The 17,245-nt window shown below is 38.6% G+C and overlaps 1 protein-coding gene across 2 annotated transcripts in view; it reads left to right on the top strand.

Moving 5' to 3' along the window:
* LOC125678963 (titin-like) overlaps positions 1-17,245 on the top strand; it is a 294,828-nt gene that overhangs the window by 53,949 nt on the left and 223,634 nt on the right. The window contains exons 50-76 of one of the 2 annotated variants that reach the window (XM_056156077.1): positions 98-344; positions 452-597; positions 768-1,054; positions 1,310-1,549; positions 1,786-2,033; positions 2,184-2,385; positions 2,524-2,656; positions 2,762-2,924; positions 3,128-3,382; positions 3,540-3,641; positions 4,570-4,692; positions 4,983-5,468; positions 5,774-5,878; positions 6,392-6,985; positions 7,526-7,636; positions 7,820-7,888; positions 8,190-8,387; positions 8,604-10,640; positions 11,165-11,224; positions 11,631-11,866; positions 12,530-12,755; positions 13,561-13,741; positions 13,945-14,248; positions 14,398-14,689; positions 15,036-15,123; positions 15,574-15,606; positions 16,725-16,994. In XM_056156077.1, coding sequence (XP_056012052.1) covers positions 98-344; positions 452-597; positions 768-1,054; positions 1,310-1,549; positions 1,786-2,033; positions 2,184-2,385; positions 2,524-2,656; positions 2,762-2,924; positions 3,128-3,382; positions 3,540-3,641; positions 4,570-4,692; positions 4,983-5,468; positions 5,774-5,878; positions 6,392-6,985; positions 7,526-7,636; positions 7,820-7,888; positions 8,190-8,387; positions 8,604-10,640; positions 11,165-11,224; positions 11,631-11,866; positions 12,530-12,755; positions 13,561-13,741; positions 13,945-14,248; positions 14,398-14,689; positions 15,036-15,123; positions 15,574-15,606; positions 16,725-16,994 — 7,436 coding nt within the window. Of the gene's footprint in view, positions 1-97; positions 345-451; positions 598-767; positions 1,055-1,309; positions 1,550-1,785; positions 2,034-2,183; positions 2,386-2,523; positions 2,657-2,761; positions 2,925-3,127; positions 3,383-3,539; positions 3,642-4,569; positions 4,693-4,982; positions 5,469-5,773; positions 5,879-6,391; positions 6,986-7,525; positions 7,637-7,819; positions 7,889-8,189; positions 8,388-8,603; positions 10,641-11,164; positions 11,225-11,630; positions 11,867-12,529; positions 12,756-13,560; positions 13,742-13,944; positions 14,249-14,397; positions 14,690-14,795; positions 14,824-15,035; positions 15,124-15,573; positions 15,607-16,724; positions 16,995-17,245 lie in introns of those variants that run through there. The other variant, XM_056156078.1, reaches the window with a different exon arrangement.

Raw genomic sequence — 17,245 nt, forward strand, 5'->3', positions numbered from 1 at the left:
ACTAAATATATAAGATTTACGACTATATCTCGGATCTACATTCAAATACCTCCAACTGAATGAAAGCATACATTGTTTTTCCTTTTTATTACTTCAGCACCATCCCCATCTCAGTATGAGAAGATGCCAATTGATGAGAGGCCAGATGTTGCTACTCACGTACCGATGGAGGAGGAAAGAGTTCCGTCCCCTGTAGAGCCACATCAGCCCATATTCCTGGAAACTCCCCAGGACTTCAGACTGGTAGAGGGAACCAATGCCATCTTTGAATGCAGCATCTCTGGCAAACCATTCCCAGAAATCACCTGGAGGAAACGGGGATTCCCCATTAGAAATGACGCAAGGTAGCTGTCATTTTGGAACAATTCTTGTGTGTTTAAGTATACTTTGTACAAGGTTTAGCCATTCATTTTTGCCAGTATGATAAAGAGGGGTATATTTTGGTTTTTAGACACAGAATTAGCATTGATGAGTATAATGGTCGCTGCTCTCTAGTCATCTCTAACTGTAAAGCAGACGATGCTGGAGATTACACATGTACAGCCATCAACTTTGCAGGAGAGACCAACTCCACAGCCACACTTCTGCCTGCTGAGGGTACACAACTCTAGTTATACAATTTATGTGTAAAACAAAAATCAGAATCATAATTACGTCACATTGAATGAATGTTTAAAAAAAAGAAATGGGCAGATTTGTTTGACATTTTGAAAATAATGAAGATTTCATTGGCAGTGTAAAAATATCAAATATGATTTTTTAAAAAGTAAAACCACCACCTCCACCACCAGCTCCTGAACTTCCAAAGACCCAACCACCATCATGGCAACAGAAACCATGGCAACAGAGGACAGAACCACCAGCCAAGAAACCATGGCAACAGAAGGAGACCCAGCCTTCCTGGGCTGCTGTGACAGACCAGTTTACCCATGGAGAGGTCCCCCACAGGTCAGACAAAGGATTTGTCACCACCCGATCCGAGAGAATTTTGGAGAGTAACCTGGAGTACAGGAGGTCACAGGAACCGGAAGAACGACCAGTCACTTCAGCAGCAGTAAGTCTCTGGATGATTTGTGTACGAGTTGTTCTATGAGTTGTTCTACGTGTTGTTCTACGAGTTGTTCTACGTGTGTGCTGACTGTTTTAAAATATGTGGAAATTTTATTGTATTAGCAAATGTGACAATTGGTAGATCTTGTCAGATATGAATGCATTGTGAATGAGATAACATAATTTGTATTTTCCTTATGTGCTGTAGCTAGTGTTATGATTACATGAAGAGTAAATCTTTGATCTGATAATTCACCAGGACTTCCAGCCTGCTGGTTTTGAGGATAGACTCAGGCAACAGAACTACATCAAGGATGGAAGGATCAAATTTTCTAGTGAGACTGAAACATCTCAGTCTGAATACGAGTCTGAAATTGACCGCTCACCTGTGGCTCAACCAAGTCCACCCCAAATTACTCAGAGGCTCAAAGACTTCCGCCTGATGGAGGGATCTGATGCAACCTTTGTTTGCCGAATCTCAGGGCGACCAAGGCCGAAGGTTTGTGAAAACAAATCGAAAAATTTCCAATATTTTTTTTTTTGATGATAGACAATATTGTGCAACTTCAAACTCTGGTTTCTATCAACAGAAACACTTAACAGTTTTGAATATGGACTCTTACTTGACTTAAAGATTTTGACTTTGTACAGTCATTGCTATACTTAATTGATCAAAAATATAAGTAAACAGAATAAGCAAACTAAGAACTAAATGCACTTCATTACTGTCATCAGGTTGCCTGGTACTTAAATGGACATAGAATCAAAAGATCAAACCGATATGAGATGAAATTCACAAAAGACGGCTATTGCACTCTGCGTATCCGCATGGCCCTGCCTGAGGACGCCGGACATTACACCATACTGGCTGTCAACAACCTGGGGAAGGACACCTGTTCCAGCAAACTTTATGTGGACAGACTTGGAAACATTGATGCCACTTCATTTGTGGCACCTGAAACCCTGGACAAAATACTCAACCAGTAAGGAATGCAGAAACTAAATACTTTAGTGATCATCTAAATTGACGTATCAATGAATTTTCAGGTGTATCATAGAAAAAGCATGGTGCTGAGAATACAAGTTATTGTCGCTGACTGACTGAATGTACATGTATTTCAATAACTTTTCAGAGACAAAAAGGAGACAGAACCAGAGGATGAGAGTGGTATCCTTGAGGCTCTCTCACGCCCCGTGTTTAAGAAGGCACCTGAAGACAGAGAGGTGCACGAGGGGAACACTGTCCGTATGGACACCCTGGTGACTGGACGCCCTGTACCGGAACTCTCGTGGTTCCTTAACGGCCAGCCAGTTCACAATGATGACCACCACAAGGTATCATTCTGCCAATTTCTTCAATGAAACTTCTCAATCAAAATCATGATTTAACCTGTCTGCTGATTTTATGTATCAAAAAACTGCTCTTGAAGATTGGTGAAAAAAACGATGTGTACATTAATTTTGACTTTGCAGATTGTGGTGAATGAAGATGGCGTAAATTCCTTAATCATTTTGGGAGCCTCACGTTATGACACTGGAACATACAAATGTGTCGCCAAGAACAAAGCTGGAGAAAACAGCTTCACTGTGAAACTCAAGGTCATGGGTAAGTGAGAGGACTATTTAAAAAATGCCCTGTGTGTACAGCTTTGTTAGATAACCATTCATGTAGAGTTCTCATGGGGAGTTTTGTTTTTTTACTTTTTTCCAGAGAAAGAGCAAATGCAACCTCCTAAATTTGTGGAGAGAATGCAGAACTTCACTGTCAATGAAGGCCAGCCCATGACCTTGACCTGCCAAGTAACTGGGGTACCTGTCCCCATGATCAGCTGGCAGAAGGACGGCAAGATGTTAACCCCCTCCAGTCCATACCAGTATGAGTTTGATCATTCTTTATTGAAATGAAATTTACAGAACTCAAAATATTCTTTCAATGTCTGGATTACAAAGAAGTCTTAAGTCTAAAAGATGTCATACTTAAAGTTCAAAGGTCAAATACAAATATAGCTGCTTGAGAGCATAATGTTTCACAAAATATGCACTTGCACCTTGTAAAATTTTAAATCTTTTTACACAGGATCCATACGGAGGGAGGTCGAAGCAGTCTTACCATCCCTGCGGTCCACATATCAGATGCCGCGTGGTTCCAGTGTTCAGCCACTAACATTGCGGGCACCGCCACCACACGGGCCAAGCTTAATGTACAGGCCCAACCAAAGAAAGTGGAACCACCAAAGAAAAAAATTAGCATTACCAAAGCACCCAAAAAAGTTCCCTCACCACCAACGGTTCCTCAGATGGAACCACATGTCTCTAGAACTAATTCACCACCGTAAGTATCAGATCTTAAAAATTTAAGTGGTGGATCCCAGTGGATCTGGATTTTGTATGAAAAATCTTTAAAGTCTTTGTACCAACTTGTGTCATTTTACTCCCCTTGGTAAAGCCCACTGTGATCTTTTGGTTAGTAAAGGTTTTTCTCCTTATAGTCACTATGAGATACAACCAGAAGGTCTGGTTCAGCAGATCTCGTACTCAACTGAGCGTGAGAGTGGAATCTTGAGATTTGTCAAAGAGGAGGACATTTCCAGGTTATTGTTTGTTTTAGCATGGTTGTCTTTACTTTGGCATGGTCTGTCCCCTACATCTACATGTATGTGTCCCGGTGAATTTTGTTATGCTATTTTTACATATTTTTACATATATGTTTCTATTGGAATATTGACAATATGAAATTGTTCTGTGAAACCCTTTGGTTTTTATTTTAGTGAGATTAACATGTGTTATTGAATGAATAACTTCATCAGTATACAGTAGTTTTTTTTTTTTGTTCAGTTGTATGAGTATATTTAAGCCTGTATGCAAAGTATAATTCTTTGTTCAGATTACTAACTATACATGAAATAAAAGATAAGGGGATTTATTGTTTTTGGCCTGTTGCTCTGTTTGTCCCCAGCTTTTACCTATGTCATAACTTTTAAACTATATAAGGTAGAAACTCAAGTGAACTGAATATTTGAAATCAATGTTGTCTTTACTAAAGTCCAATGTCATTCATCAGATGTGTTTCACAAACACATCTTATTTGAATCTGATATTGAACTGGTAACAGTCGTTTTGAATGTCAAATACTTTTGACATTTCATACTGTGGATAGAATTAATGCATGACTTTACTAACATAAAAGTAGTTTTGGACCTTTTTAAAATATTCCCTACAAAGTCGTTGTCGATATCTTCTACTAATGAAGGGCACTAGTGTAGAAGTAGTCTCAGAAGCTTATTGTTCCACTGTGACATTAAGATGTTGTAACAACTGGCATCCTGTAAAATAAACTTTCATTAATGAATAATAATGGACTTTACATCAACTCATTAATTGAAAACAAAAGATATTTTCAGAGAAAATCTTCAGTGTACTTGACAAATTTTGATAAGTTAGAGAAAAGAAATCAGAGAAGTCAATTTCAATCTACTTAAAATGAAAATCGAGTAAGAGACAATATGCTTGATACACTAGTTACAAACCTTGTGGACTGGAGTCCTCCGAGGGAGTGCCTAAGACCCAGCCCACCCCCCGAGTTCCCCCACCTACCCCTGTGTCCACCTCCGTTGAATCCTCCCCCATACCGAAACGAAGAAGGTTAGACTCTTACCTGTTACTGTTGAATTGTTTGGAATTGATTTGTAATGGTTTTTGAAGTTTGATTCAAATGATTTTGTCTTTGGATGTGCATGTGTGATCTTATTTTTTTCTGAATGTAAAATATTTTTTGAGAGACTTGAGTGGTAGAAATTTCGTCTGTAAAAAGAGGTTAAATAACGAGTGTTGATTTATCTTTATATTCTTAAAGTATTTGAACAATTGTATGTTGTAATTACAAATGAAATACATGATACATATATTAAATTACTGTATATATACAACTTAAGACTTGGACAAAGACCTATTGATCAAGCAACATCCAGAAAGACAATGACTCCACAAGTACCTGCCGTCCAGCCATTGGTAGGACCCACAGAGGAACAGCCAATGGAAGTCGAGGAGGAAGTTCTTCCTCAGTCTGTAGCCGAAGCCAAGGCCAGATTTGAACAAGAGGAAGAAATCCCACAAGCCAAGCAACCTAAACACAAGAAACCAACAAAACCAGCTCAACCAGCTGCACCGGTTTTCCAACCAGTGGCACAACCTTTAGAGATGAGACCAGCCACAGAGGTGTCCTCATACAAACATGTACCAGCACCGGTGGAGGGTCGTAAACCTGTGGCACCACCTCAGGAACAGCCTAAACATGTGGCTCCTGTAGCAGCCCCAGTGGTCCCCCCTGTGCCCTCACCATCCGTGGTACCTAAAGTACAGTCGAAGAAAAAAGTCCAGATTTCTGACAAGACTCGCGTCAAGCCGCCATCACCTCCGGGGTATGATGTGTGCTTCATTATTCTGCATGCGTTTAAAACTACAAGGAGACCCGTAATGCCAGAATCATTCTTCTGCATGCATACATTACAATCAGAAAATAGTTTTATCTGCTTATCAGCGTTTGGTCGGTCAAGAATTAAGTTTTAGATACCTTAAAATGAACAGTGGCATGGAAAATATTCAAGAAGATATGCTCTTTTGAAAAAAAAGAAGTACATGTACATTTTGAAAATGAAAATGAAATTTGCATGCCAGTTCTGAGTGATCTTCATAGTAGAAATAAATCTCCTTTTCTACTGACTAGCTACGACATACAAAGTGAGGGATTTGTGCAGCAGATTAGCTATGCATCCGACACAGAGACAGGATATCTCCGCTTGGTGTCGGAGGATGAACTGGATACACCAAGGTTTGTCTGCATGGTGACTCGGTGCCTGTAATAAGTAGACAGTGTAAATCATTTGATAGTAATGTGAAAGATGACTGCATATATTAAATATTGGGTATCCTTTTCTGAACAGACGTGAACCATTAGAAAGGGGTGAACCTCCAGTGAAATCAGAGGAGGATGAAAGGTTTAAATGCTACATCTGGAATGATTATTGTAATAGCTAGGCAAAGTAATGCCGCTGATCAGTGTATGGTTGTTGTAGATGTTACAGCAGATTGAAATACTGATAATGATGTTTATTAGTGGAATGACAGCGTAGTCTATCATATGTTTGTATGTAAGACATGCCATAGCAAGCAATAAGAAAATTGGAATGAGGCAGAGCATGATGACTTCAGTACTGTGAAGTGCTGTCATAGGAGATGTACATAGTAGACTACATATTACTGATATTAGCTGCTTAAAGTCTTATCGTTGTCATCATTATTTCTGCAGCATGATATTAGCAGTCCATGTTATTTGCTATTTCAGAGCATCACCAGCACGCAAAGTTCCTCCGTCAGTTCCACCAAAACCATCTAAGGAGGCGTCTCCTTTCCCAGAACAGGCCCCTAGAATGGCCTCTCCCTCTCCAGTTCGTGTGATCTCACATGTGTCTGCCCCAGTTTGGCAGCCAAGGAGCGCTTCTCCTTCACCAGTGAGGCCCCAGAAAGGGGCATCTCCATCTCCTGTAAGATTTGTGCCAAAATTGACTACACCTTCACCACTGAGGTCCCCCCAGAGGGTGTCTGCGTCTCCCTCTCCGGCAAGGTCCATTTCACCATCTCCAGTACGTTTTGTACCCAGAGTGGCCTCGCCAGCATCTCTCGCAATATGGCGGCCACCATCGAGGGCATCAACGTCACCTTCACCTGCAAGGTCACTGAAGGGGATGTCCCCCTCCCCTGTACGTTTTGTCTCAAAAGTTGCCCCCTCTCCACCACCAGCACCACCGCTATCTGTGTCGCTGACCTCAAAATCTAAAGTGACCACACACAAACGTGTGACAATAAAACCACCTAGTCCGGTCTATGAGAGCCAGGAGATTGAATTCAATATTACGGGCTTTGAATCAGCTCCAGAAAGGTGCGTGTAGAGTGAATTGAAAACTTAACATCTGAGTGAAACCCTAACTTTTTGGCAAAAACAGGCTGGTTTACAGTCACTTTTCTCCCTTTCTCTATTGCCATTTATTTCCTCATCTTACCCTCTTATACAAGAAGTATATCTCCAATGTATTACCTGATCTTTCCCTTTTAAACATGTATTGCTTTTCCAATGTTACATATTCATTCCATGCTTTTCCATTTGATGAAATAAATTCTATATTTGTGTTTCCAACAGCCAATATTTCTTTCAGTTCCTTTTCAAACATGATACCTGTGCATGCAGTAAAAGAAGTATTCTTGCATGGTGTCAGATTGGCATGCACACCTTCACACAAAATTTAAAAGAAGTGATAAACTCTAATAATGATTAGAAAGTTAAAAGTGATGTATATTACACCTCTTATAAATTAAAAATCGGAGGAGAGAGTTTTACTAGGTATTACTTTACAATAGTATTTTTAATTCTCGCTGATACACATGTATATACATAACAACTGATGGAACCCCATGTTTGCAGCCACTATGAGATTCGTGAGGTTGGACCTGTACAGGAAATACACTATGTCTCTGATACAGAGGCAGCAACATTGAGACTTGTGGGATACTCCACAGAGGAAGAGCCCGACAGGTACTGGCATGATGTGTGATGCATGCTGGGAAAATATTAAAGATTTGAAAGAAGCATGCTGGGAAAAATATGAAAAGAAGCATGCTGGGAAAAATTTGAAAGACGCACGCTGGGGAAAAATAATGAAATCTGTAAAATATTCTGTATACACTGCGATAGTGATTGTGATATTTTGCATTTTAGCAGAGTGGAACAACCTTATGGACAGCCAGAAATTTCTCTTGCTCAGCAAGTGAAACACCAACAATACAGGTGACTAAAATGAAGCATGCAGAGAGAAATAGATAGCAGCAGTATGGACAATGCAGCATGTCCAACAAACTCAGATTAATTTTAACACTACAAATCACTTAGAGTCTGTCAATTCACAAAGACTGCTAACATTTCAATAATCATAGAGAACAATGAATTAACCATTCTAAACATTACACACTGTATTTTTTTTTTTTTTTTTTTTTTTTTTTATCTTTTTTTAATATTTGTAGCAGTTTAACATTTTTTAAGGATTATGTTAACTGTAGGTATTCAAGTTGTTGATAACCCTTTAACTTAGGTCTGTTAAACCTCCCTCACCAAGGGAGCGCAAGAAGACCAAAAAGCAGAAAACACCATCCCCACCGAAAGAGACATTCAAACCAGCACCATATGCACCAGCATTTGCACCACAGCTTGCACCGAAACCAGAGAAGCAGGCCCCACCATCACTGCCTCAGAACATGAAAGTGAAGGCCCCAGGAGTATTCAAGCCAAGGTGTGGATCAGAATCATGGGTTTCTCCCAGCACACCCTGCAATTTATGTTCATTGAATTTGTAGAAAAGTAGAGAGTTAGCTGTAGTTTAAATGTAAAATTAATACTTTTAGTTGTATTTTCTTTTGTACATATGCTTGGTTGTGTTTTTTGACAGTCTTAATAACTATTTGTTGTAAAACTGTCTGTCCTAACCCTAATAACTCTTTAATTATAGTAAACCAGAAATTCTTCCAAAACCATCCCCCAAACCTACCATTTCTAAATTGGATGCTACTGTGGTACCCAAACCTGGCTCTGATTTTATAAGTACTGAGGCCAAATTCTTTCAAAGGAAGCCAGTGGGAGTTGACATTGATATTCAGGAATCCAACATTAAGCCTTCGGAAATAGCCAGATATCAGAAGTTTGGAGACCAACCTAAAGAATCTAAAGATGAGACAGATTTCAGACAGCAGGGCATTGTTGTTACAAAAGCTGGCTTGATACAAGAACCATTTGATGTAGATCAAAAGAAAGATAGCATTGCACAATACACAAAAAAGACTACTACCCAGATTTCAAGACGATACCAAACAGACGTAGAAGGAAGGGTTTTACCGGAGCATCAACCAGACTACATCTCAGCTGATTTCAAGCCTGCAGAGGAACAACCTGTTGAGGTAGACTTGGGAATTTATGGTCTTGAGCCATCTCAGCTCACAAAGAAAACTTCAACTGAGGTATCCAAGAAATTTCTGACTAGGGTTATGGAAGGAAAGGAAGCCACTCAACAACCGGACTTCATTTCAGCTCAATACCAGCCAGGACAACCAATGTTAGTAGACCTTGCTGTGGATCAGTCTGGGTTAGAACCGTCTGACGTCACCAAGAAGACATTTAGTCAGGTGTCCCAAAAATTCCAAACTGGGGTCTCTAAAGACATTCTCCCCTCACAGAAACCAGTGTTTAGATCAGTGGAATTTAAACCCATGCCAAAGAAACCTATAGATGTTGATTTAGGAAAGCCTCAACAAAGAACTGTAACACAAATATCTACAAAAGAAGGAGTAGAACAGCCTGGGTTAAAACCCACTGAAGTCAGCAGGAGAACTTTCAGTCAGGTGTCCAAAAAATTCCAAACTGGAGTTGCTGAAGAGTTACCTTCCTCACAACAGCCTGTGTACAGATCAATGGAAGTCAAAGCCATGCCACAGAAACCTATTGATGTTGATTTAGGAAAGCCTCAACAAATGACAGTAACCCAAATGACAACTACAGATGTTAGCAAGAAGTATGCTGCTGGAATCAGTGAGAAAGTAGATGCTGCTCAAAAACCAGATTATGTGTCTGCTGAAGCCAAGTTTTTCCAGAGAGGACCTGGATCTTTAGACATTGAAATCGAAGAGGAGGCAAATCTAAAACCATCAGAAATTGCTCAACTGAAAAAACAGCAGACTCTTGCTAAACGTTATCCTCCTGAAGTACCCCCAAAACCAAAAGTAAGTAGGCCAGAAGATGCTGGAAAACCTGCAAAGAAAGTGGAATTTTACACAGCTGTGACTTCTCCAACTAAAGCCCAGACATTCCAGGATACTTTCAAGTTCCTTGCTAAACCTCCAGGATTTACTTCTGTCAAACCACCAGTACCAGTACAGAAGACATCTCCTTTAGAGAAGACAGTTTATTTTCCAGATGAGAAGTTGTCTGTCACATCTGTGACATTAGACACAAAACCACAACCACCAACACCTGTGATAAAATCAAAACCACCAACACCTCCTGCAAAGCCAAAGAAACCAACTGAACCAAAGAAGTCAGAAGCCAAACTCCAGTTAACACCGTACAAACCAAACGATGTGAAAACAGAAAAACCAAAACCAAAACTGTCACCTAAAACGAAGCGAGTGGAACACAAGAAGAAAACTGAACAAAAGGTTACATTTTCTTCAGATGAAGGACCCCGAATCAAATATAGATCAGAATCGGATTCAATCTTCACAGAGTCAGATTCAGAGGCTCCTAACTGGGCTTATGTTGGTCCCAAAATTCGCAAAAAGAAACCCGGAGACAAGCCCAAGAGACTTGTGATAGACATTGAGCCACTAAGATTACAGCCTGAGTTGGTGGACTCTAGGGAACCCGTTCGGGCTCCGGAACACCCTAAACCACAAATTGTTGATACAGATTCAGAGGAGGTCACCCATTGGGCCCCAGACCACAATATTATACCTCAAGTGGCCTCTGATATTGAAAAACGAGAAGAAGCTCTCAGGTTAGCCTGTGTGGGAATTTGTTGAGTGGCTATATCAATCGGGTGATTGCTTATGGCAGTTTTCTTAATTTTAGTGTTATTTTACTTCAAAGTGGATAATACTTATTTCTACTCATTGAGAGTTCTATGCTTTCTGGCTGGAGTTTTGCATACTAGTAAACTTGAAGTTGTCTGTCTGGTGTTGCAAGACTTTCTGTGATTGCCCTAAAATAGCTGCGTCAGATTGGCTTCTGTTTTTTCTGGATTCTTTCATCGCTTATTTTCAAGTCTTTGCATTTTACTTGAAATACATTGTACCCTGTGTTGTGTTGTGTGTTGGTTTTTTTCAGAGTTGAATCCCCATGACTTGATTACCTCTTAATTATACATGTGTTGTTAATAATTTGAAAGCATGTCATATCATGTAAAGTTATCAGTATGATTGTTTCTGCATGATTGAGTGTGATTAATGAATGCAAGATAGTTTTTGTAAAATGCAGTTTTCATTGAAATTTGATACATTTGTTGATGACATTTTTTCACAGACCATACATGTTGTATACGGCACCATTGGATGTTTTAGCCATGCCAAAGCAAGACAAAAAGTGAGAGAAGTGATTGCATGAAGGTTTGGCCTCGTGCAGATACCTGTCCATTTTTTGGCCCATGCTGTTTAAAATTATCAGAATTGTACCATTCCCAAACAAACCAGTTCCCCAAATCGTTACTTTTAACGTGTATCAAAATCATTCCGTAATTACTGTACATGATTGTCAGTGTCATACCATCCAGTTGAATCTCTCCCCCCCCCCCAGGACAATCTGACATAAAGTGTTTGTTATATACCAGATAAGGATGTGTCAATTCATTCCCTCTGTGTCCTTGGATTGTGTGAAATTGAAAGTTATCTGGTGGTGTGAAAAATTACAAACTTTTCTTGATGTGATATCATGGATTTCTGTCACAGCTTTAGCAAATAAAACCCAATTAATTATGCTACATATATTTTAGGGACCTGTACCGTGAATCTGCTGTGCGTGAATTCATCCGCAGAGAGGGACAGGCACCAGCGGAGGAGGATCTGTACCACAAGGACAAACAACGCCCACCCAAATTCAGGACACAAATCAAGAACTTGACCACTCTAAAGGAAAATGACTCCGCCCACTTTGAGTGTAAACTGATGCCATATGGTGATCCTACCATGAAGGTGGAGTGGTACAAGGACAACCAACCACTTCATCATGGTAAGTCCTGTATATAACCACTTCATCATGGTAAATCCTGTATATAACCACTTCATCATGGTAAGTCCTGTATATAACTACTTCATCATGGTAAGTCCTGTATATAACCACTTTCTCATGGTAAGTCCTGTACATAACCACTTCATCATGGTAAGTCTTGTACATAACCACTTCATCATGGTAAGTCCTGTATATAACCACTTCATCATGATAAGTCCTGTATGTAACCACTTCATCATGATAAGTCCTGTACATAACCACTTTATCATGGTAAGTCATGCATATAACCACTTCATCATGGTAAGTCCTGTATATAACCACTTCATCATGGTAAATCCTGTATATAACCACTTTATCATGGTAAGTCCTGTACATAACCACTTCATCATGGTAAGTCCTGTATATAACTACTTCATCATGGTAAGTCCTGTATATAACCACTTCATCATGGTAAGTCCTGTATGTAACCACTTCATCATGGTAAGTCCTGTATGTAACCACTTCATCATGGTAAGTCCTGTATGTAACCACTTCATCCTAGTAAGTCCTGTTCTGATACATAACAGAAGTTCTTGTTTACTTACATGTACATAAGAAATATTCATGTCAATTTCCTTTTTCTTTTTTGTTGCAAATTAAAAATATTATCGCCCCCTGTTTCAGGACACCGATTCAAGCCGATGTTTGAGTTTGGCTTTGTGACACTGGACATCCTGTACACATACCCAGAAGACTCGGGAGTGTACGAGTGTAGGGCCACCAATGCTCATGGAACAGATGTCACCCAAGCCACCATCAGATGTAGAGGACAACAGTCCATCATTGCTGAGACACAACTACCAGGAGAGGGGGCGCTGCGGCTACAGGAAATGGAAGAAAACTGGAGAAGGTAATGTGACCATGGTCTGTTTAAGTGTGCTTCCAGTTCGTTAATTATTGAAATGACCAATACTGTAAATCATTCATTTCTAATATTTCATGAGATTCTATTTCTATGATTTAGCCTTGTCCTAATTTTCAGTGAGACATGTTTTTCTCAAATCTTCAGTAACTTGCTCTGTTCCAAGTATAATACAAAATTATTAATGAGAAATGTATTATTTATCATTATGCAAAAGTAATTGTTTTGTAAATGAAATGGTTTGCAATATCAAAGGGACTGGTTCACGTTTTTTTAACAAAATATTTTTGATTTTTGATGTGAAATATTAAAAATATAACCCATATAATGTTGATAGTCAAATTTTGACCTTCTGAATGCAAGGATAAAAATAATATTGTAGCATTAACTTTGTGTTATGTAAACAAAGACTCGAGTCTTTCGATGTTTACAAACAAACCAGTGAAATGTTAATTTTGTAATTCAAAGCATATTAATTTTGCACAGTCACAAATTCAACTTTTAGATGACACATTTTCCCTAAAGAATGTTTGAAATGTGATGGATATAATAAATTTAGATCGATATCCATTTCTTTGAAAACTTTGTAAACAGTAACATACTGCCGTCTTTGTTTACAAAACAAATAACTAACTCTCTGAAATGAGCTTCTGTGATAATGTATAACCTTAATATTTTTGTGAGCCTTTTCAAATACATTAAACAGTAAGATTTTGATTATTAAAAGTGAAAAACAAAATTTGGTGAAAAATCGTAAGTCAATCCCTTTAAATGAATGCCTTATATTGGACAGACCTGCCCAACTGGATGAGAAGGGATTAGAAGAACCAAAGGTGAAATATCCACCCTCTATTGACATGAAGCCAGAACCAACAGAGGTTGCTGAAGGAGAACCAGCCAAGTTCATGGTCAAAGTCAGTGGCTATCCACGACCCAGGGTCACCTGGTGGGTCAATGGAACAATGATCATGACTGTAAGTACTTTATGTAATTATTTCAGTAATTTAGACTCAGTTTCATTTTGATATAAAACTGTTGTACAACAGAGTGCTTCATTTTCTCTCCCATTCAATGAGGTATCTTGAAAGTTTTAGGGTACTGTAAATTGATTCAGTAGTATATGTAGATAAGATATTATAAATTGAAACATTAAAGTCAGTATTTGGTCGGTCTACAGAGTAGCAGATTTAAGATCCGTTACGATGGCATGATGAACTACATGGACATCCCAAGAGTCAGGGAATATGACAGTGGACAAATTCGAGTTGTGGCCAAAAACTCTGAGGGTGAGGCAGAGGCCAGCACGGTCCTCAATGTCCTACCCAAGGAAGACTGGCGATCTCAGCTCAGGCAAGCTCCAAAGGGCGAGCTAGAGATCGAGCTAGACAGAAAGCGCAAGATCGAGCTCAAGAATGTGGAATTCAAACGTCCATTTGAGATTCCCAAAGCTGCTGACTACGAGATAAAACAAATTGAAAGAGGTAAGGAATGCTGGCATCGGGTGCTTTGTTGCTTCCACTTAAAACGGGTATTTCTTGAATTGAGTAGATATTAGAAAGACATAATTAGTCAGCATTACAATGTTTATAGTATGTCTTTAGGTATCACATATTGTACTGTCTCTTTATAGCACATGAAACTAGAATCAAGATGAAACAGGAGAAAGAACAGTTCATGAAAGCTGATTCCAAATTCCTGGCTCATCCCAGACATGACCAGCCTGCTCGAGTAGTCAGGCCAGATCGGCCGGAGATCCAGATGGAGATCCAGAAAGCTCGAATGGTTCCAGTCATTCCAGAACAAGTGATTCCAGCCGAGGATAACAAGATCTCAGAGACACAGATAATGTTAGAGAGACGGGAGCCTCCTGTGTTCATCAAGCCACTCAGACCTCTGAGGGTCACCGAGGGAACACCCATCACGTAGGTTTCATGATATTTACTTTATAGTATTCCGACCTCTGAGGGTCACCGAGGGAACACCCATCACGTAGGTTTCATGATATTTACTTTTTAGTATTACGACCTCTGAGGGTCACCGAGGGAACACCCATCACGTAGGTTTCATGATATTTACTTTATAGTGTTTGTGGAACAAGAATGTGGCATCCGCTATTTCATTGCTTGTCTGGGTTTTTGGTAAATGTATTGGTTGTATGAATTGAAGTAATTAAGTGTTTACATCTGTATTTACTTGAATTTTCGTAAGTCAGTGCGAACAAAGTACAACTTTTTTGTGGAAATACTGACTTGTTCTCCTTTTTTTCAGAATTGAGGTTCAGTTCAAAGGATACCCCCCACCTATCATCTCCTGGTACAGGGATAATTTTGAGATCCATCCATCTCATGATTTCCAGGTAATGAATAATTCGTAGTATTACATCACTCACCTCCATTATAACATACATACAGTAAAACCTGCTTATGATGAAGTTCCAGGGACTGTCCATATTTACTTTGTTATGAGTATAATTAGTTGTATTCAACTATTCATTAATTATTCTTCTAGCCACAAGGCTCACCTCTTTATAGGCACCTGACCCCACGTCTCACGTCTGGTATATCCAGGGGTCCATGTTTATCCTACTCTTTATTTTGTATTCCTTATAGGAGTTCTGAGATTAATCACTGTTCGTTATCTTCACCTTTCATATGTATAAATACATTATATGCAGGTTCACTATAAGTTTGTTTTACTGTATCACAAAATAATATGATAAATTTTCATTTTTATCCATTTTACTGCGGTTATTTGATTAAGGATGTCATGTTATTTTATGTTTTGTAATCCCCTGATCTTCTTGTAGGCCTATTTGTTATTTCCTAACTTTTCTCCCAAGGTAAATGGGGACCACACTTTTAAACATTGTTTATATTCATCTATTATATCACAATGCTTTGAATTAATTTTTCCTAATAATGGTATACTCAAACAACATCTCACACATGTATATGATGTACAGTATTACCAGATGTTTGTCCTCCTGTAGAAGGTTAACATTCCAATTTAAGCTTATAACTCTTTTTTCAACAAATTTTTCTCTTTTTAATTTCACAGTTGAAAGTAAGTATATCAATGATACTCAGTTGTCCAATCGTATCGTAGTTAATCACCCACGAAAAGAGGACATTTTGTAGTCATTACATTTCATAGCAATTCTGTTTTGTGTTACACTGTAACCATGGTAATGTACATGTACAATCACAAAAATCTTAATAAAATTTAGCCAAGAGAAATGGTAAGATGGAAAATAAAATTATGCTTTAGCTTAAATTGAAGATCTTTTCATTTAATAATTCTGAATAATCAAAAAAACAAAAATAAAAAATATTTTAAAAGATACATTGGCAATGCTTTTTCTGCTTCATGAGATACTGTAGATTCCTTATTTTTTGTGAGTACTTAATATTGCGAAATGACTCGTATACGTCAAATCGCGAGAAAATAAATTCGCGAGTGCTCAGTTGATCAAGAGTCTTAACATGTATTTTGCAATATAAACATAAAATCGAGTAATTTTGATTCGCGAATGGTGCTTATTGCAAATTTATGCGATAAAAAATTCCTCGCGGATATTTAGGAATTTACAGTACCTGGAATTATTAAGCAAACTGCACAGATTTATTGAGGCTACAAACTCTGCACTGTCAACTCTGTTCTGCACAGTTGATGTACAAATGTATATCTTTTTATATATACACTTAACGTGTACATTTATGTATATCTGGCATGCTCTGTTTCAAAAGTTTCAGCATAGTATATCATGTAAACAAAACCTCTTGAAAGGCTATTTTGGGTTATCGAGCACTGCTTTGAGTGGTTTTGTTTTTGGCAATGAATATTTTAAAGAAAATAAAAAAGTTCATGACTTTTAGAAAAGTGATAATAAAAAGTGAATGTTTTTCAGTTTGATATTTTTGTCATTATTATGATGCTTATTACTGTTTTCTACGTTAGATCAATACCACAGAGTCCATCAGCACACTACACATCCCAGAAGTTTTCCCTGAGGATACAGGAATGTTTATGGTCAAAGCTTACAACATGTATGGCACGGTCCAGTGTAAGGCCAAACTGACCGTTGTGGAGGAGGAGGAGACCACAGAAAGGGTCAACTCTCCAGAGTTCCGCAATCTGATCCACGACATCAATACCGTTGAGGGAGAACCAGCTACATTTGACTGTCAGTTGACTGGCCGGCCCAAACCCAAAGTACAGTGGAAGAAGGTCAGTAAAATCGATTTTAGAAAAGTAAGCTAATCCAGCACTCTTTATAAAGATATATATGGTTTTGTTCAATTCTAAACACTTGATCAAAATTATTTGATAATAGATTTCATCCAGTGATGGATTTAAGTGGGGGGATTACAGATGTTGCATCCCACTTTTGGTCAGAAGAATTTATGAGAAGATCATCATTTGTACCATTTTGTAATTGGGAGCTGTAATGTTCCTTTCATTTTGTAATTGGGAGCTGT

This window comes from Ostrea edulis, chromosome 2, assembly GCF_947568905.1.
Source record: "Ostrea edulis chromosome 2, xbOstEdul1.1, whole genome shotgun sequence".
NCBI lineage: Eukaryota > Metazoa > Mollusca > Bivalvia > Ostreida > Ostreidae > Ostrea > Ostrea edulis.